At 36.9% G+C, this 22,206-nt stretch overlaps 1 protein-coding gene across 2 annotated transcripts in view; it reads left to right on the plus strand.

The window, feature by feature from the left end:
- Adamtsl3 (ADAMTS like 3) overlaps positions 1–22,206 on the plus strand; it is a 341,011-nt gene that overhangs the window by 186,391 nt on the left and 132,414 nt on the right. For both annotated transcript variants that reach the window (XM_058577562.1, XM_046438417.2), the window contains exons 9-10: positions 3,724–3,881; positions 17,960–18,071. In XM_058577562.1, the coding sequence (XP_058433545.1) occupies positions 3,724–3,881; positions 17,960–18,071 (270 nt within the window). The remainder of the gene's footprint in view (positions 1–3,723; positions 3,882–17,959; positions 18,072–22,206) is intronic.

A 22,206-nucleotide genomic window follows, 5' to 3' on the forward strand; every position in this document is an offset into this window, starting at 1 on the left:
GCAACCATTTTTTGCATTTTTCCTTGTAATAAAGATGTATTTCTGAAATCAAGCTTATTTTGCTGTAATAAATCATTCTTTCAAGAGCTGTATTAACTACAATCCTTCAGAAGACTGCAGGAATTTCAGTCTCTTTGTTGTGAAATGGAATTTAATTACAGAACATCCGACTTCCATTCTGCTGAAAGGTGTTCAGATCCTGAATTTCTAGTGCTGTTCTAAGCATGGCCACATTGTTATAGGGAGCACTTAGTCCCAAATTTTCCAGTAATGCATCCCTTAAAAAATGGAAGCAATAATAGGATCCCTGCAAAATAAATGTTATGGTAGCACAGCTTTAGCACTAATGTGTCTGTAGCTTGAGAAGCCAAGATGTCATGAAATGAAAACCTCAATTATCTATTGGAGGAGTATTTTTCCCTCCAGTTCCTGTTTAATGTATAGATAGAGATGTAAAAATACAAATATGGACACTATATGTAATGGCCAAAGGACAGTGATGCTGGATAAAATGAACATACACTATAACAATACTGTTCTACTGTAGGCCTGAACTTGATATAGCTACATTAGCTAAGTCCGCAGTATGTGTTTACCTAATAGTAGTTTTGTGGCCTTTAGAATTTAAACAGACCTCTTGGTGTTGGTTGCCTGTCTCTGCCTCTGTTGTAAGAAGCTTGGACTGATTCTTCTCAATGAGGCCCTTCAACTGGAAACCATTAGAAGCATTCATTCACTTTTTTTGTCATTTCTTTTAAAAAGAACAAGAATGAATTCAAATTATTTAAAGGTATCATTATAGACATGTACTGTGAAGATTTGTGGGTAGAAGACCTTGATTTCTTGTTGTTTTTCACTTGTTTGAGGCTACTTTTCATACTTTCCTCAACACCTCTGCCCTCCACCCACCATTAAGTCTTCACAGGAGGAATCAGGTGGGCAGTGGGGATCAGGAAAGAAGGACGGTAATCTCTTCCCTAACAGTGGAGCAGGAAGACAGTGAAAGTGGGCTCCCTGGGTCTCCCAAGCCTAACCACCTGGCTGCAGTAGCCACCAATGGTCAGCACAAGCCCTGAGAACTGAAGGTTCACTTGTACAGCTCTCATCAGCCATGAGTCACACGCTGTCAAAACACACAGCTGCAGTAAATATGCATAAATAACAGAAATGAATAAAAACTAAGTAAAGGCATCTGTAAGTCAACACAGCATTTGAATTATTCATTGAAAAACTACAAATCCCTTTTCTCTTATTTATTTTAAGAGGCACAGTCACTAGGAGGGACAAATTTGTCACCAATGAAAATGATGAGTTTTAAAGAACTGTGTTGGGCTCCATCTCACTGTGGATTGGATACACGGGCTCTGTCAATCTAAATGATCAGATTGTTTATGCATATAAACTCCACCTTCCTCAGATCACTCCACCAGTCATTAATTATCTACTTTTGATTCAGCTACTCATTTACACTAGTGAGGTCAAATCGTTTGTTTTCTGCCTCCTAGAGATGCAACCAGTGTTGGCACCCTGGAGATCTGGAAGCCCTTTGAAATAGATATTCTACAACTAACATGCATTTCATTACAGAGTGGCTTGAGTGATTTTTTTTTTGATTGATTACAATTTTATTTGTATTTTTTAGATCATTATAGATGAGCATGCAGTTGCAAGAAATATATGGAGTGCTCAGTACACCATTTAGTTGGCTTGAGTGATTTATACAAACTTGGACATTGGCTTTGCTCCTTGTATGTTCATCTTTGTCAATGAATATTTTAAACATGGTTGAAATAATGAAATAGACTCCACCTTTAAAACAAAACACCAAAACTGAACTAAGAGAAATGTTGGCATTTGGTTTAGGGGATGGATGTCATAGCACCTGGCCTTCCTCCCTTCAGGATCACCTTCCTTACACCCCTGCTCCAAGCTGCATCATGATGAAACTTGCAAATCTGCGCTCCAAAAAGTGAGCCCAGTGGTAAAGCAATTACTCCCCCAGCACAGCCGCGGAATCCATTGCATAGTACTTGAATTTAATCAAGTCATTTCAAGCTAAATCTCAGTCTAGAAACTTGGTGTCTCACATGCCTTCGATGAGATGGATGGTGTCCAGTCTCACTTAGTGTTTCTGTATTGCCTCAATACTCATCGTTTTCTCTCCTTTACTTTAGAGACTTAACTCATCCAGTGTGGGGCTTACTATCTCTAGCTCTCCATCTCGTATTTACTGACAACTCACTTTGTAACACTCAGTTTTATATCTTCATTGGAACTAGGAAATGAATTTAATCTCACACTTTCCAAAAATCTACTGTGGTCATGGAGACTGGGGCCAAAGTGGTTGGGGTTTTGTGTGCCTGAAAGGAGCCAGGGTTATTCTTCGACCGCTAATGACTCTTCCAGATCAAGGAGCTCCTGTCCAGCCTTTGAATTTTCCCAGAAAAGTTCCCAGCCTGCCTGTCAGGGATAATCAGGGATGTCTCCTAATGCCTGGGATGTAGTCTGTCCAGCACACTTGGATTCCTGCAGCTGCTCTTTGGCAGAGAGAAAAATCTAGCAAATGAAAACAGCCAAAGCCCAGCAGCATGTGGATCGAAGCTCCCTGATACTGGGCAATTCTGTCGTGTTTTATCAGCTTTCCATTTTTAAGGTTGAAGCTGAATGGAGTTTTGATTCTGTTGTGTCCTTTGTTCAAGATGGCTAGAGACAACTGTAATACCACTGCAGCGAGTGGAGGTTTCAGAGGAGAGTTGGACACGGGAGATCAGGCACTCTGATTCCTTGTTTTAGCAATGAAAACCTACTACAGGGAGTCAGAGAAAGAGCTGAGACCAGAACCCAGCTGTGTCTGTCTTTATTGCTTCTCCCAAACTTGGGACCACGTCTGCTGGGTATGGTAACACTTAACAAGACAGAAGAAAAGGAGGAAAGGAGAGGGAAAAACAGAAAATATTTAAATAAAATGGAAATACTATTTTGTTCAAACTGCAGGCAAACATTTTCCTGTAGTTCTTAAAAACACTTCTGATCTTATAAAAGCAAATTAGAATAAGAGAGTAACATGCTCCAGGGAGATCTTTGTGGCAGTGGGATGGTTATGTGTTTTGATTGTGGTCCTGTGCCACTCTCAGCCCTTAGAACACAGGTCCTAAGCCAGCCAGGGTGACTTAGCAAGACCCCACCTCAGACATGGCATCAAACTGTATGCATACATTGTACCTACGTCAATTTCCTGGTTTTGCTATTGTTCTATAGTTTCATAAAGTGTAGCCACTGAGGACCTGTCTATATTACTTTTGTAATTTCCTGTGAATCTGATTATTTCAAAATAAAAAGTTTTTTCTTTTGAAAAAGGCAAATTTGAGATTCACTGTGCTTTTTTTCTAAATATAAAACTATGTTTAACATCTGAATAGGTAATAAGTGAGTAAACATGACTTTACTCGCCCTATATTTTGAGCTACCTCATGAAAAAAATATGAAAAAAGAAAAGTGTTCTCTTTTGTAGAAGATATGTCTCCAAAGAATTGAGTAGAATTGCTACCCCTGTTAGTGCCTTTTTAAGGACGACCAAAAATTTGACTTATCTATTCCATGAATGTGGATCTTTTGATATCGTGTTGATGTCACATGCCGATATTACACTTGGTGAAATGTCATTTGGACTGACTTGCTTTTAGGAGATTTCTCTTACTTAAATTTTATTTTTTAAATTTTTAGTTATTGAATCCAAAACGCTTCAAGGAAGCAAAGGAGAACACAGCTTTAACAGCCCTGGAGTTTTTGTTGTAGAAAACACAACAGTTGAATTTCAGAAGGGCTCAGAGAGGCAAACCTTTAAGATTCCAGGACCTCTGATGGCAGATTTCATCTTCAAGGTAAGACAATCTGCTTCAAAATCTTCATGCACATGAATCCCAGAACTTCTTGATTTTTAAAAACAGCAAGTTTGGAGCTGGTGGTGCCCACCTGTTATTCGAGGTATTCAAGTAGACTGAGGCAGGAGGATCTCATGTTCGAGGCCAGTCTGGGCAACTTTTAAATAAATATCAACAAAAAACAAAAAGGGCTGGAGACATAGGTCAGTGGTAGAGCACTTACCTTTGCATGTTGCAGACCATGGTTTTAATCCCCAGTACTGGGAAAAAAAAACAAGCTTCCAAAACAATAATAATTAAACAACAACAACAACAAAAGCCAAACAGTTTGTTCAGCAGGTGATCATATGGAGCACATATCATCAATATTTATGTCTTAACAATCCATTCCTAAATTTTTTTCATCCTCAAGTATCTGCTCTCAAGTATTTGTTCCTTAGCCCTGAGAGCTCAGAAACTACAGACTTCACTTCTATAAAGGAAAGAATTGATATTGTAAACTCCAGTGGCCGAGCTCAGTTTTAAATCTCAGGATGGTTTTTGGTGGAAATAGATGAGGGTTGGACTCACCATCCCTGCAGAAAGGAGCAGAGGACAGAGGGAAAAGAGTCTCATCCCAGTCCTGTTCCCTTTCACTCTCACCCCTGAGAGTTTGCAGTCTCTCAGTGGCTGACTCTGATCAGGGCTTCCTCCCTCAGAGTTTGTTTTCTGATGAGTGCCTGTCATAAGGTGCCCTCAGAAGAGCTCTTCTTTCCTGGAACCATCAGCCTGTGCCCCTCTCTGGGAAAGCTGGGACATCTTCCTTCAGAGGACAGGAAGTGTAGTGACCAACCTCTTTCCAAGAACACACAGTAGGACACACTTCTGATGAATCTGAAAATGCCAAAGACATGAAAAGAAAATGGGTAGTTTTGCCCTCTTCCTTTTCAGAAAACTCATTCCAAAATGTAAATGGGAGAGAGAAAATTGTTCTAATTGCCAGTGAAACCTTTATGTATGAAAAAAGCCCATTGCCTGCAAAAGCACTGTCTGCATTCCACTTACTAATTTGTCAAAGAATGTTCCATGGAGGCATCAGTTCTATTGACAGAGCACGAGATGGGGAAGTAAATGAAAGCTTCCAACTGATCCAGATTTCTGAGATCCAAGCCAGCCCGCAGTGTGACCTGCCAAGTGTCAGCCTGCACAGTGGTGCTATTTTTGTTTTTTGTTGGTTTTGAAACTTTGGATTTTAAATGTTCAACACTGAAAAGTCAAGAGATTCTTATATAAAAATATCAGGATTTTTTTTCCTGTTTCTCTTTAAAAATGGGAAGACCTTGCATTTTATCATAGCAATTGTTGGCTGCAGCTAAGAAGCAGCTGCCTTCTAGTTGGGCCCTGGGTCTTGTTTGCCATGGTCCGCACCATTCCCTGTTTTGCCTCCTAACATTACAGTGTTGGTGGCCGTTGATCCTGCTTCCAGCATTTATATATCTGCCTGGCTTCCATAGACACTTACGTTTGTCACTTCTGTGTCAGATTCACAAAGCACCAACCCAATATTTTTCATTGACAGTCATATTGTAAAAGATTTGGGAGGGAGAGCCATAATTATATCCTCTTATTCTCTCTGGTTCATTCCTATAGCATAAATTCTATACTTGTTTTGCTTTTCTTAGATTTTTCTGTTTTATTCTTAAGTAGTAAACACTTTTTTTTTCCCTCTTTCTCTTTTAATTGCTACTCAGAGTCTCTGTATTCTTAAGTCAACATGAAGGTTTCCGATTGAGTAGGAGACATTTATATGATGATAGGAGGGGGGAAATGCCCAAAAGATGAGTATTTCAAGATACTGGTTATAGCATTGGCTTAGATAGGGCTTGATGGTGTCTTTTATTGATGCCATGTATGAAAACATGATACACATCAACTATGTATTTCTACAGGTTGTGAACCCATGTACATGTGTATGGTGTGCATACCTCTTTTAATATTTGGAAGGACATACCCTATAAGAAAATAATAGCAATTATTTCAGAGGGGATAAATGCTTTGGGGAAATGGTCTTAGTGTCACTTATAATATCTAACTCTTAAAATAATTTCGATTATTATACACCCTCTTACGCAAATTACATATTCATCTCTTAATAGTATACATTTTAACAATGTGCTATCCATATTGTCTGAATTACTACTCGATCCTCTATATTCCTGTCTCTGATTCCTGGCTTTTTCAGACTTAATAAACAGCTCTGGACTTAAGCTTCAACTTCTGGAAAGTGTTTGAGCTCTCCAGACTGAAAAAGTGGCTTTAAAAATATATTTACCAAAGAGGGCGTCACACACAACTGACTCATATATAAATAGAACCCCCTTTTCGTGCCCACAGGCATTTTCTTTCATGGACTTGTTGGGCTGGGTGGGAGGGAATTTGGCAAAATTGGAGACACTTGGGATGAAGTAAGACTGACTGTGATGTTGTTTTTCCCTGACCTGGGAGTTGTCCACATGATGTGTGTTTCTAGGAAATATCCTTTTCCATCAGTTGCTTTTTGTTTTTTTGAACACATTTTAGTGTTGTCCAGCCTGTGTTGTTGCTAAGACAAGGAAATCTTTGCTTCCATTCACATTCATCTCTTCCTAGCTCATCCCACAATTAAGGGATGGCTGTCTTTAATTGACACCCATGTCCCCATATACACTATGGGGAGGGTAATAGTGTATATGGGGACATGGATGACAGTTGCCCTATGTTCTATGTCAGTAGACCAAGAGCTCTTGATCTATAAAAGGGTAACAAGCTGAGAGGATGAGGCAGCCAAGACCAGCCCTTGACAACTCCATGTTGTTTAAGCCTAGCTGGTGCACTTAGCTGTGTAGACATATACCTTCATACAATTTATGTGGTAGGCTTATTTCATGGACTTTTAAGTAAGTGTGCTATTGTAAATGACTACATTCTCACATGTAAACTATGTAGATATCAGTGGACCAATTGTCTTGTAGTTATGTTGCTCAGATTCAAAATTTTAGCAGCTTACTGAATCAATAAAAAAAATGAATTTCTTGTTTCTGTTCTTTAAGAAGCTATATTTTCATGTTTGGACCTTCCTCGAATATTGTCTCTTTTATTCTTTCAAATGGATTTCTCACTATATAGTCTCGCCTTCCTGAGTGACCTGTTTCTCATGGATGGCTTGTCACACACTTTGTTTGCTCCTGTAATATGTGCATGTTGCCACCAGGTAGCAGTAGAGAGTCTGGACCAAGTTGATGTTCTGTGACAACTATGAGAGACACTATGTTCAGTGAGAATTTACTGAACATTTTACATCTGTGAGTAGATGTTGGTAAATATCAATTTTAAGCATATGTCTCTGATAATAGCTAATAAAATTAAGCTAAATGGCTTTCATGAAGACATCTCTTTCTGTGGTTAATTTTTAACTCTAGCTAGTAGCTTTTCTCCTCTTAAAACATTTATGATCTTGTAGGGCTGGAGGATCTGTCTTCTTTGTGGCCTGAAATCTTCCTTTTTCTGTCTTCATAGGGAGTAATTTTTCTTCCATTCATATACTTTGTGTTTTCTGATTGCTTTTCCACTAGTTTTCAGCTATTCAAGCTCCGTCTCCAGTTTCCTCCAACCTCAGCTCCGATATCTTTTATGCTTTTCCAGAAGTTATGGTGGCATACCTAACTTACCCAAGGACCGGAGGAATCTGAAACTACCTGTTTTACTTCCTCTCAATACAGTCCCAGGTGTTTTGAAACATGGCAAGACAGTTTTAGAGTCAGTGCCTGCATGAGATTCCTGAGGCTGCTATACCAGAATACCACAAACGGAATTGCCTAAATACCGCAATTTATCATTTCACAATTCTGAAGTCTAAATGTCCAACATAAAGGTGTTGGCAGGATTGATTCCTTCTGAGGCCTACAAGGGAGGATGTGTCTGATGCCTCTTTCCTCAGTTCTTGGAACTCAGCATTCTCCCTCTGCCTTCACACCACTGCTCTGCGTGTGTCCACTTCTGTGTCCAAACCCACCCTTTTATAAGGACACAGTCATATTGGATTGAGGCCCACTCTAATGTCCTTAACTTAACTTGATCACATCTGTAAAGACCCTTTTTCACATCATATTCTGAGATACAGTGGGCTAAGACTTCATTCTTTTTGGGGGGACACAATTCAACCAGTAACAGAGCCAACAGAAAGGGAAATTTAGGTATTTCATAGTCATCTCAATCATCCATCCCATCCTGTTTCCCAGTAATCACTAAGGTAGAATGTGGTCTGTTGAGGGAAATTCCTTGGTTAAAGCATTTCAATAACTATTCTACTAGCTACCAGAATTCGTGCACGCGCACACACATACACACATACACACACACACACACATGTATGTGTGTATTTTCAGTTTTATGTTAAAATCTCTTATGTGTGTGTGTCTGTGTGTGTGTGTGTATAAAAACATACACATATATATTCAGTGGCAGTAAATGGGTCTTTTTCCGGGGAAGAAAGGTAAGACCAATGATATTTGAAGATACTTTATTTTGGGGGCGGGTACCAGAGATTGAACTCAGGGACACTCAACCACAGAGACACATCCCTAGTCCAATTTTTTGTAATTTATTAGAGATAAGGTGTCACTGAGTTGCTTAGCACCTTGCTGTTGTTGAGGCTGGCTTTGAACTTGAGATCCTCCTGTCTCAGCCTCCCAAGCTGCTGAAATTACAGGCATGTGCCACTGTGCCCAGCTTGAAGACACTTTTAATAAACCTTTAAAGAGCTACCTGTCTTTTGAAGATGATCACGTGAAGAGCTATATTGAACGAGATTTTATTAATTGTATATATTCCAAATGTCAGTAGTTTGTATCATAAGGAACACATGGGTTGACTAATTTCTCCAGAGCCACATTATTGGAAATACTGTAATTTGTTTAATTTTGCCAAAATTTTTGATCAAATTGAATCTTTTAAATAAACATGTCTACAAAGAAATCTTGATTAATTGGTCACTTTAAGGTTTGTTTGAAATTCACAGTAGGTTTTATTACTCATATTTGTCATCATGAAGTTGGCATCATTTTAATTTCTTTGGTGAAGGTCCAAGGTTATCACTCATGTATTTATAGGCATCTATACAGCCCATATACTTCCATCCTATTTGATGAAGACACCTGTAATTGGTGTAAGCTTTGTCAACTGTATGTCCATGTCCCAGATTTAGTGTCATTTTCTTACCCTGTTGCTGGAGCATTTTCACTTGGAAATATAGTGGGAGCAAATCAGGTGATCCTGTGATCAAAGGAAACCATAGCCTCAGAGAGATGTGTTTTGTTTGTTTCTTTAAAAATTATTATTACAATGTTTCCCTCAAGATATAGAATGCAATTTTCTCTCTGCTGAGAATACTCCCAACAAAGGAACATAAAGTTCAGATCCAGCATTATAGTTTACTTTTTCCTCAGCTATTGCTCCTATTAATCAGTTCTTTTTACTTAGATAAGTGAAAAATGACTAAACAAACAAGAGAAAGGCTCAAATATATTTGTGAAGGAAACAAATATTTTGGTTCATTCAGAAGTTGGTGTTCATTTTTCCATTTCCTTTAACTTTCAAAAGTCCTTGTTGGGTTCAGTACCTCTGGTCCACACTTGGCGGCTGATAAATCCATGATTTATATCTCTGTGCTCTGAACTCCCCTCTACTGATGGGAAGTGTTCCTAGGGAGAGCGAGGAGGTGATCTTGAGGAACAGATTAGCTACTTTGCCTACTTGGAATTTCTCATGAGATGGAATGCAAAGTTACCAACTTGAGAAGGACAGGGTGCAAGGAGTTAGAAGTTTGAAGTCTGAGGAAGAAGTATGACATATTTGTCTTAAAGAATGAGAGAATAAATACAGTAAGGAAAAAAAATCATGTGTTTCCTGGCAGCATTAACGGGCCATTTGAGGTCAGTGGGCATGGACTTAAAGTAAGTTAAGGCACAGGTCCAAGAGTCATATGCAGATAAAACAATGACTGGAAGCCTAATAAGTCTTTTTCTTTCTTGTGAACCTCTTGACAAGAATTTTTTTTTTCTTAGAAACTCCACAGTAGAACTTTATCACTTCTCACTGGCAAGAACTGAATCACACACCCACTCTGCACGTCCTTTAGATCTTCTAAGTCTAGATCCTCCTAGTCTAGATCTTCCAAGAAGCAGATGTCAAAATATGATGAGACATGGAAGAAATTTACTTGGGAATTGACTGTGAGATTAAAATGAAGGAAGAAGTAGGGTGAGGCTGGGAGAACTGACAGATGGTACAGAAGTGGGAAGGAAGAAAGATCAGGTAGAAGCATCTTAGATGGCAGACCATTCTAAGAGAACTTGCTGAGGCTGTAGGGAAGGCCCTGAGCCAAATCCTCTGTCACATAGCCTGCATTACCACCCCTGTTATGCTCATTTATTGGCTGGGAGCAACTGTGGGAAGCTTGACCTGAACTTAGGGTTTTGTTCAATTATACTCTTCATAATTGTGTGTCTGAGCAGAACATTCTCATGGGTTCTGCATCTAGCAAGACAGAGGTGACCACAATGATCCATTTAGAACAATAAGGATTTATCTGAGTCACCTGAGGGAGGAATGAACATTGGGACAAAACTGGTTTTCAGTAGAATAGAAAAGGGAAACAGATGTTGGTAGGTAACTAAACATGACTACTACAATAAGGATTTTCTCTTTCTGTAAAATATTTGGCCTTGATGCTTTCTTTCTCTTCTTTGTTTTAAATTCTTTTCAGCAGTAAGAGAGAGGAGTTAGGAGCTATTTCTCTTTCTCCTAGGCTTATTTTTTGAGCCAATTTTTAAATTTACAGTTTTCTAAAGAAGTGTCCAACCTAGTTCATTTTACACAATTTTTAAAAATATAATGATAATATTCCCTTATTGTCAAATAACATTTCTACTGTTCCTGGAACTGTGCTCTTTCATTCTTAAACTTATTTATTGGTTCCTTGTCTAATTTTTGTTTTGTTCAAATCATTCAAAAACTGTCTCTCAGGTCTAAGTATTATATTTTAGTTATGTTGATTTATTTTTTTAGAATTAAAAATACTGTTTATATAAATTTGCATTTTTATTTCCCTTTACATGGATTATTTTAATGATGTAGCTTTAGCTTCTGGAGTGGAATTCCTAATTCATTTTGTCTTTATTTTTTTCTCCATTTAGGACTATCAGTTTCTCCATACCAAAGTTCTTAATTTTATTGTGGTGCCGTGTGTCAATATGTAATATTATGCATCATCTTTAATATTATGTTTAATGCTATTTGTATCCTGATTAAGAAATCTTTACTTTATCCAGAGTAATGAAGATACTCTTCTTTGCTTGCTTCTGGAAGTTTAAATGTTTTACTTTTCACTTTAAGGGTTGTAATCCACCTTGAATTGATTTTTGTGTATGCTGTGAAGTAGAATCAGTGTTTTGGTTTTTTCCCCATGTGCCTATTTAGTTAACACACAGACATCAGGTTGGTCCTATCCCTGTTTGTCTTAAATCTAGCAACAAGAATGTGTGGATATATTTATGGACTCCACTTTGTTTCATGAATCTATTTGTCTTTTGTCCCAATAGTATTGTGGTTTATCTATGATAACATTAAAGCACTCTTAATGTCTGGTGGTATAAATTCTTGTTATAAATGAAATACTTTTTTCCCATTTCCTGTGTATTTATTGTGGGAGGATAAATGTCTAATATTTTTTATATTGATATTGTATTCTTACTATATTATTATTACTATTAGTTTGTGGATTCTTTTGAATTATATACAGGTATATGTGACCTCAGCAAATAATGAGAGTTTTGTTTTTTACTTTTTTAGTCATTATATTTTTTTTAAATATTTATTTTTTTAGGTATAGGTGGACACAACACAATGCCTTTTTTTTTTTTTTTATGTGGTGCTGAGGATTGAACCTGGGTCCTGCTGGTGCTAGGCGAGTGCTCTACTGCTGAGCCACAATCCCAGCCCCTCATTATATATTTCTTTTTCTTCCTTTATTGCACTATTTAAAACATCGGATACAATTTTGAATTAGAAGTGGTGACAGCAGGGGCTGGGGTTGTGGCTCAGTGGTAGAGCATTTGCCTAGCAGGTGCGAGACACTGGGTTCAATCCTCAGCACCACATAAAAATAAATAAAATAAAGGTACTGTGTCCAACTACAACTAAAAAAATATTTTTAAAAAAGAAGTGGTGACAGCAAGTATCCTCATCATGCTTCTCATTTCAGAAGCAATGTTCTCTAAAATTCACATTATATATGATGTTTGCTGTAGCAGGTTTTGTAGATATTTTACTTGATGAAATAAATTTGTGGGGCTGGGGTTGGAGCTCAGTGGTAATAGCACTTGCCTAGCACTGGGTTCAATACTCAGCATCACATAAAAATAAATAAATAAAAATAAAGGCATTTAAAAAAAAAAGGCTTCCCATCTTAAAAAAAAAAAGAAATTGGCTTTATTCTAATATACAAGTGTGGAATTGTGTCACATGCTTTTTCCATATCTTTTAAGATGATCATATGGTTTTCTGTTTTTTTCCATTTTTCTGTAATATAGAGTGACTTTTCAAATGCTAAACCAACTATACTGCTTGTTATAAATCCACTCTTTTCTACTAGAATTCATTATTAGTATTTATTAGTCTATTAGTTATAAAAATGAACCTCCTTTTATACATCACTAGGTGTGATTTTAAATTATTTTATTTAAAGTTTTTTGTATTTGGAGGATTTTTAGCACTATGTTCAGGGTGTTTGTTTTCTTGCTTTTTTTAAGGTCTTGGTATTAATTTTATATATACTGGTTTTATAAAACTAGTATTCCTTCCTTTCTTATTCTCTGTAATAGTTTGTATAATATTGGTGTTATTTTTTCTTTAAATGTTTGGAAATGTTAACCAGGAAACATTTAGATTAATATATCCAGTGCTTTCAAAAGACAGAACTTTCAGATTTTAAAATTTCTTCTAAGTCAGTATTATTTCAAGGAGATTGTCTATTCCAACATTTTATAAGTTATTAGCCTAGGTAATTTTTTTCATAGTATCCTCTTATCTGTTCACTGCCTCAGAGAATTTATAGTGAGTCCTTTTACTTATTCCTGATATCAGTTATTTGTTTTTATTCTCTCTGTTCTTGGAGTAATCATGTTGGAGGGTTATCAATTTTATTACACTTTTGATAGTAACAACTTTTTCTTTTGTAGCTCTCTTTTATGTGGTTTTCTTTCTATATAATAAATGTCTGTTCTTGTCTTTATTATTTCTATTCTTCTACTTTATGTAGATTAAATATACTGTTATTTTTCTTACTTCTTGAGATAAGTATTTACATTTTTAATCCTTTTTTCTTATAACATGTACACTTAAATCTATAAATTTCTCTGAAATCAGAGTATATACTTTATATTTATTTTCACATGTTTGTATAAAATATTTCATCAATTATTCAGTTATATTATAAATTTCTTAGTAATATATTCCTTATCTTATGAGTTATTTAGAATATAACATCCAAGCATGTGGGTATTTCCTAATAATTTTATTTTGTAGCTTAATTCTATTGTTAGTGAAAGAATATACTCATATTATTTAAATCTTCTAAAATTTGTTAAAACTTTATTTTGGCTCAGAATAGTGAATTTTGGATGACTATGATGTGTAGTCCTCCATTGTTGAATATAGGGTTCTACATATATCAGTTAGGCCATGTTTATTAATTGTTCTATTTAAAATTTTAGGCTTGGGCTGGGGTTGTGGTTCAATGGTAGAGCACTTGCCTAGTATGTGAGGCCCTGGGTTCTATCCTCAGCACCACATAAAAATAAATAAAATAAAGTTAAAAAATAAAATAAAATTGTAGGCTTACAGATTTTTATCTGTAAGATAAAATATCTTTATTTTATAATAACACCACCACCATGTAATTTTACCTAATTTTATTTTAATTCATGCAACTTTTGCATTATATATTTTGAGGCTAGATTTTTAGGTACATTCAACTTTAGAATCATTTCATCTTCCTAGTGATTTGAACCTTTTATCATTATGAAACTATTTTCTTTCAGCACTTTGAAGATATCTCTTCATTGTCTTCTGGCTTTCATTTATTCTGTTGAGAAGTCAGCTATCAGTCTAATTTTTGTTCCTTAGAAGGTAATGTGTCTTTTTTCTTTGTCTGAGTTTAAGTGGTTTCTGTTTTTTTTTTGTTTGTTTGCTTTATTTTCATCAATTTGACTGTGGTGTAATTAGTGGGTTTCTTCAGTTTGAGGTCCATGTGTCTCATAAATCCATGGCTAAATATCTGCCATCAGTTTTGGAAGATTAGCTTCTGTCCCAAGCTTTTTCTTCTGTTTCTAGGACTGCAATTATATTTTCATCTTTATGTATAATTTCTGCTTTCTTCATATATGTTATCTTACAATTCTCTTCTCCAAAATAAAGTTTTAACAAATTTTAGAAGATTTAAATAATATGAGTATGTTATTTCACTAACAATAGAATTAAGCTACAAAATAAAATGATCCATCTTATTTAATTTATTGAATATTTTAATCAGAGCATCTTAGTTCAGATTCTCTCAAACAGAGCCCTGTGTGTCTAATCCAAGGGTCAGCAGAATATGAGTAGCAAGCTATCTACTTGATTTTTGTAAATAAAGTTTTATTAGAAGACAGCCACCCCCATTTGTTTACATGTTGTTTATGGCTACTTTTGCACTACATCAGCAGAGCTGATAAGTTGCAACAGAAGCTACCGTATAACCTGAATACCTAAAATGATTACTCTCTGTCTCTTTAAGAAACTATTTGACAAACTCTGGGCTAATCTATTAAATCCATCCTTTGAGATATTTATTTAGATTATTGTACTTTTCATTCTGTTTCTGTGAAATGATCCATCTTATTTAATTTATTGAATATTTTAATGAGAGCATCTTAGTTCAGATTCTCTCAAACAGAACCCAAGGCAAAAGCTATGTTCCAACACTGATGTTTTATGACCATGGGAGTAGCATGAGATGTTGCTAGGGTTCTCCAGCAAAGAAACAAAGATGTGAAGCCAAGGCTTAGGTGGGGAGGGGGTAATAGTGCCATACTTAAGTTTCAAGTTTCTGTTATTTACTGCCAATATCTAGATTTCCTGTGATTTTAAATTATTTTCTCCGTATTCTTTTCTCAGTTTTAAACTTTATTTTCGTATGCCTTGTTATTTTTAAAGTCTGTGTTGCATATTTGAGATGTAAGATTATAGATACAGTTTGTGTCTGGACTATTTTTGCTTCTAGAAGACAGCTAGGTTAGGAGCCAATCGCCTTCATCTAACAAGGAATTGAAATAATTTGAACCTGGGCTTCATTCCCTTTCAAAGTTGGTCTATGTTCAGTTTCCTTTTTTTTTTTTTTTTTTGTACTGGGCATTAAACCCAGGGGTACTTTACCACTTAGCTACATCTCCATCCCTTTTTAATTTTTATTTTGAGACAGGGTCTTGCTAAATTTCTGAGGCTATCCAGTTTGCTTTTATTCCTACAACAGAGCCTTCTTGGATCCCAGCTGTGAGCCTGGGGTATTTACTTATTCCCCTCACCTTGGCAGGTCATGGGCTCCAGTTTTTGCCTCCCCAGCTCCATTAATCTGATGACAGGTCTGCACAGTTTCTCAGCCTCTCAGTCACAACTTGCAAACTGGAAAATGCCTCAAGTTGAAAGGTGGTGCCAAACCTAGTGCCAAATGTGCTCACGTTTCTGGGCTTTTTTCATGTCTGGGATCTTAACCCTGCATATCTTCACTAGCATAGTAGTTCTCTGATGCCTTAAAATACATTTGAAAATATTCTATGCAGTATTTTTACTTATCCTCTACAGGAGAATTCATCAGAAACAAGCCATTCTGTAACAGTCAGCAGCAAAACACCTTCGTGTGTTTCTGTCTCTGTAACCCTCTGCTGTAGCCATTCTGTTACTGCAACCCTGACCTTCCCTTCTTCCATACACGTATCAAGTCTGGAACTTTTATGCTATTTTATAATTAATATATCAAACTTATTTAGATTTACCTATAAGCTTTACTGTTTTATTACACAATATTGCTTCTTGTATCTAACAAATTTCTTCTGTATTTGTCTTAGTTCTTGTTCATTATATCTCTTGTAGTATTTCTTTCTATTTCTAGTGTCTCTGAATGGTAAAGTTTCAGAGTCATTTTATGTCTGAAAACATCTTTATTACACTTATTAATTATTGAAATTTTGATTATAGATGGATAATTGACTGTTGATTAATAATTTGATTATAGAATGCTAGATCCAAAACTCTTGTTCCTCATCACTTTGAAAATATGATTTTCTTGTCTTGCATCCAGTATTTCTTGTGAGAAATCTAATACTTCCTTTGTAGGTAATCGTTTTTCTTCTTTTTGATAATTTTAAGTTTTTTTTCTTTATCCTTTTATTTTCTAAATGTATGTTTAGAACGCAATAAGAATTCTGAAGATAAAGATGCATTATCTTCTTTTAAGGTCTAGGAAAGTCTTAGCAATTTTATAACAAAATATTGCCTCTTTGTTATTTTATTATCTCTATCTTTTTTAAAAAAGAAATACTTTAGTGTTTTTTTATAATCGTTTTAAATTTCTCTTTAAATTTTTTTTGTAAATTATTTTTTACACGAACTATCGTATGAATATTTTCTCATGTCATGGAAAATTCTTTTTAAATTATTCTTTAAAAAAATTTTTTTGGTTGTGGATGGACACAATATGTTTGTTTATTTATTTTTATGGGTGCTGATGATTGAACCCAGTGCCCCAGACATGCAAGGCAGGAGCTTTGTCACTGAGTGCCCAGCCCTAAATCATTTTACAGCCTCAGCCCTAAATTATATTTATTGCTATATTTTTCCCATTCAAATTTAATTTCTTGGTTTTTCTAACCAATTACATTTCCAGATTTTTCTAATATGTTGATACTCTGAAATGTTTCCTAGTTGATAAAAATTGTATGTAGTTATGGTGTACAACATGTTTTGAAAGATGTGTATGTTGTGGAATGATCAGAGCTAATTAGCATATATATTACCTCACATACTCATTATTTTTCTGTGGTGACAACACATAGAATCTTTTCTCTGCAATTTTCAAGTGTGTGATCTTGAATTCCCTGTATGTGTGGACTTTTCTGGACTGTCTCCTATGAGCTTGATTGGTTTTCCTTCTTTTTTTCTCTTTATGCTCCACTCTGGAAGTTTCTCTCAGTTTGTGCATTTGTTCGATCAGTGAGGAAGAGAAGAAAAAAGTAAGGAGACAATTTGCTGCTTGAGAAAAACATCTGAGAGTAAATTCACCTTTGTGTACAACTGCCTGCTCTTGTCCTGGCCCCTTCCCTTTAACCAGACACTACTACAGTGAGCAGAGTTTCTGCAGTTGTGCTTTTGAAGGATTTTTCAGAAGAAACTGCTTAAAGATGTTACTATGTAAAATGTAAGAATCCTAGTCATGTGAGATAGTAGAATGAATGGGATGTTACTTTTCTATATGTGTATATGAATACACAACCAATGTAATTCCACATTATACACAACCAGGAGAGTGGGAGTTATACTCCTTATATGTATAATAGGCCAAAACACATTCTATTGTCATATATAATTAATAAGAACAACAACCACCAAAAGAATCCTAGTCATGTGCTTTGTTGTGAGCAAACCCACATTAAGTCTCAATCTCTGTCATCTTGGGAATTAAAATCAAATGTTTTAGAAAGGAAAAAATTAAATTAAAGAAGCAAGGCCACATATATTTTTTTGTGAATCCTCTTACAGGCATGGAATGATCTGGAAAAATGACTCCAAAGGGATTTGTTGAGAATTACCTTGGCCTCCATTTATGACAAGTCTAACTGAAATGCTATTATATCTTAAAATCCTTGCACTCCTCATGTATCAAAGTGTGTTGTGACACTTGTGGAGTCTGAAAGGCATGGACAACACCAGCTCACTGTATGCAAATGTATATCACAGTTCTCTCTGTCCAGACCAGGTACACTGTGGCCAAAGACAGTGTGGTCCAGTTCTTCTTTTACCAGCCCATCAGCCATCAATGGAGACAAACCGACTTCTTTCCCTGCACAGTGACATGTGGAGGAGGTGAGGCACAGACTTTGTTCATGAATATTTACAGCTCAAAGTTGGAAATTACACGTGTGCATTTTTGACTTTAAAATCTGTGTGATCATGAAAGACGGCTAATCACACAGCACTTTATTCAGTAGCCTAAATACCATACTGTTAATGAATATGCATTTGCCTTAGCTTCTGAAGTAAGGTGAATCTGGAAAATGCCTTTTACTTTTAGACAAAAGCTGGGGACATGTTACATGGGTTCTCTTCTTCAGTGACGGTAAAGCACATGTTTTAATGATCTTGAAATCCCTGTGATCAAAATACCTGACAAAAACAACTCAGAGGAGGGAAAGTTTATTTTGAGCTCACAGTTTCAGAGATTTAGTCAATAGATGGCCAACTGCTTGGGTCTGGGCCCAAGTTGAGGCAGACCATCATGGTAGAAGGTATGTTGGAGGAAAACAACTGTGGCAGACAGGAAAAGAGAGCGAGAAGGAAGACCCCAGGGGAACAAGATATAATCCCCAAGGGCACATCCCCAGAGATCCACTTCCTCCAGCCATACCTCACCTGCCTATAGTTGCCATATAGTCATCTTTTCAAATTATTAATCCATCAAATGGATGAATTTATTGATTAGGCTATAGCTCCCCAAATCTAATAATTTTACCTTCTGCATTAACATAGTGGCAATAACATGTACAAACCAAAATAGCATGTATTATTTTTTAAGTTTCTATGGAAAAACTGAGAAATACAGAGATGGAGTGACTGGCCCAGCCACAACAAGCTAATGGACATGTTGGTGCTAACATTAGTTTTCTACTTTATCTCTTCTTGTGATAGTATAAACTTTGTAAAAAGAGAAAGGGTCTTTCCTGAGAGATAAGGGGAAATTCTGCTTATTGTCCACTTAGTTTTTAGAGTTGAAGGTGATTTGGATGCATTTATAATTGAGGGTTCCACATTCCTGCACAGAAGAAGTGGCTTTTCTGTAGATAACAGTCTCCTTACCATGGTGAAGCAATGACTCCCCGAAGCAAAGGAGGAAAGAGCCAGAGCCATCATAAATACTCTTTTTCTGGTCTGAGCTTTTATACCAAAGAGAAAATGGTTCTAAATGAATGCCAAGCAAGGGACTTGGTGATGTTTCCCCTAAGAGTTCCAGGCAGAGTACTGGATGATGTGTCAAGCTATGTGCCACATACATCATCATCATGTTTGTTCTGTAGAACACTTTAAGGAAGGTCTGTTTTATGCCTGTGTTATATATGAGCAAACTGAAACATAGAAAGGGTCAAGAAGTCACCCAAGGATGTTCTGCTAGTGAACAGGTCAGCAGGGATCTGAGTCCAGCTCTGTCTGATGCCAGAGTCATGCTGTAATGACTGTGCCCCCTGAGCATCTATTATACCTGACACCACGTCAGGGTACACAGTTCAGGCATGGTCCTATTAGAAGAGCTAGAATAAATCCTGCTTCTTTGGCTAAGCTCAGCTCCAAATCACTTTTTCCCCCCAAGTTTTCAACTCGCTCAAAAAGTCACTCACAAGTCAGAACTGAAGTCTGCCGCAGTCCGGCTGCAGCAAAATAACCCGGGGTGGTGGGGGGGGGGGTGACGAGCAACTTGTGTAGATTGATACAGCAGGAGTGGGAGCTGTTCATTGTAGGACCGGAGGGGCATATATACATTACACACAGCTTATCTTAATTAACATAAACCAGATACAGCAGTCAACCAATAAGGAATCTCCACACTTAAGGGCTCGCTGGCGTTACTTCACAAACCACTCCCTCTGCAAAATGCCAGGTGCCATCTTGACTTGTTTACAGAGTCTAACAAAGTCTGGCCTCTCTCCTTTGAACCACAGGTATATTGAGGAGGCTCCTCCATCAGTGTCAGGTTCCCATGAGTATGCAAGTCAGCTCTCTCATCTGGGAGTTAGGTTCCCCTGAAATGAGGAGGTAGCCACTTTTTTGGGGAGCACTGGGCAGTGCAGACTTCAGCAGGAGCTTGGGACCCTAGGTATTAAATGAGGTGCCTTCTGTGGACTAAATGGGGAGCCTAGAACGCAAGTAGAAAGTGAGTCTCCTCAGTTACCAGATAGTTCTTCCTTGGGTCAGACAAGGGGTAATTGACCACTTGATCATGATTCTACAGGAATCATTCTTGGGTCAGGTTCCTGGATTAGCAGCATTAGCATCTCCCAGGAATTTATTAGACATACAAACTCTTGGGTCACACCCAGTTAGAAATGCTGAGGATGGGTCCAGCCCACTATTACCAGCCCCGCCCCCACGGGGGATTATGGTTACTCTGCATTTTGAGAACCACCTCTATAAAGCAGTGTCTCTGGAAAGCAGCTGTAGCCAAATTAACATGACTATGTTTGACATACCTGTTTTCCCCCTGCATTCATTACTATTCATTCAAGGAGTTTTCTTTAAATAAATTTTTTAATGTAAACATATTTACAAAAATAATTTGATTTACTACCTGAAGTAGACAATGATTATCTCTTACCATAGACCTCAATCACAAAAATCAACACAATGAAAACATAGCAGTGGAGTAGATAATCTTCAAATTCCTGCCAGCTCAAACAGTCTCTCAGTTTATTTTCAATTTCTTTTGAATTTTGTTGAACATGCTAAGCATTTTTATGAAGCAAAGTTCCTTTAGATCTTTTGAGTCAGTGACTCTCCCATAATCTCTAGGGGAAATTCTTAGAAACATTTGACCTCTCTCAAAGTTGATTGAGGGAGAACACTGTTTGGAATTGAGACTTTAAACTGGGAAAAACCAATGAGTCTCTCTATACAGGGGCCAGAAATTTGGGGGCCAATCCAGTTCTTCAAAATTTTCATGTGAGGGGGCTGGGGTTGTAGCTTAGTGGTAGAATGCGTGCCTCACATGTATGAGGCACTGGCTTTGATCCTCAGCACCATATAAAATTAAATAAAATAAAGGTATTTTGTCCACTTACAACTAAATATATATATATATATATATATATATTTAAATTTGCACATGGTCTGGGGTTGTGGCTCAAGTGGTGGAGTGCTCGCCTAGCACATGTGAGGCACTGGGTTTGATCCTCAGCACCACATAAAAATAAAATAAAGATATTGTTCCACCTAAAACTAAAAAATAAATATTTAAAAAAAATTTGCACACAAGAGTTCATATGAAGAGGCAACATGGTCTGTAAAGTTAAGGATGTGGGTTAATTTTTAGGCCTCACCACTGATTAGCTCTGAGACATCTTTGAGCCTCAATTTCTCACCTGTAAATAAGACTGTGTCCCTTATAGCACTTTGCAAGACAAAATGAGATGATGCATGCCAAGGAACATAGGTCAGGGCCTGGCACTTAGTAAGTGTTCAGAAAATATTTGTTATGTCAGAATCTCAACCTAAAATGCTGTCTAAAGTGTGTAAAATGTGATGATCCTTGGCTGTCCCCACCCCAGCATTCTCCGATCATGCTGTTGTTGAGTGATGTGTATGCACACAACTCAACAGTCATGGTGGAGAGCCTAGCCTATAGTGAGTGGGACAGACTATAGACACCAAATAGTACTTTACACTCAGAAGCTGAATTCCATTGCCTTAGACACAGGCACACCATAGTTTCTGGGAAGAAAGAAACCCCAAAATGAGAGCAGAGATGGTGGGAGCTTTTTCTACTCTTACTTTGCAGATAAACAACATCCATTTCTTTTTAACTTATTTTTTATCCCTTACACACATTGTTCAGAGAGACATTCCCATTTAGACCCATAAGATATTTTATAATAGGATCCAGCTTAGTTAAGTTGATTAAAGTCTTGGCAGGAGAACAGGTGTTTCTCACACTTGGGTTTCCACAGAAAGGGAGTCCTGCTGGAACTATAGATGGGCAAGGGAGCACCCACCAGCTAGGTCCTCTTCAAATATAGTGGCAGGCGAAAGAACACTGCCATGTTGGGCAGTGCCTGCTGTTTTCTGCCCTGGAAGAATTTTATTGCTTTTATTTACAGTACCAAGACAATCTGCCTTATTTCCTTGCTTTTAGTTATCTTTAAACGGCAATAAAATTAAAGAGGAAAACTAATTCTCTTCCCCAAATTAGAAACACCTGTCTGTCCCCCGTCTCTCTTTAATGTTTCCATTTAGG

Source organism: Marmota monax, unplaced genomic scaffold, assembly GCF_021218885.2.
Source record: "Marmota monax isolate L192 unplaced genomic scaffold, Marmota_monax_Labrador192_F-V1.1 WCK01_AAM20220418_F8-fsc00005, whole genome shotgun sequence".
In the NCBI taxonomy this organism is placed as follows: domain Eukaryota; kingdom Metazoa; phylum Chordata; class Mammalia; order Rodentia; family Sciuridae; genus Marmota; species Marmota monax.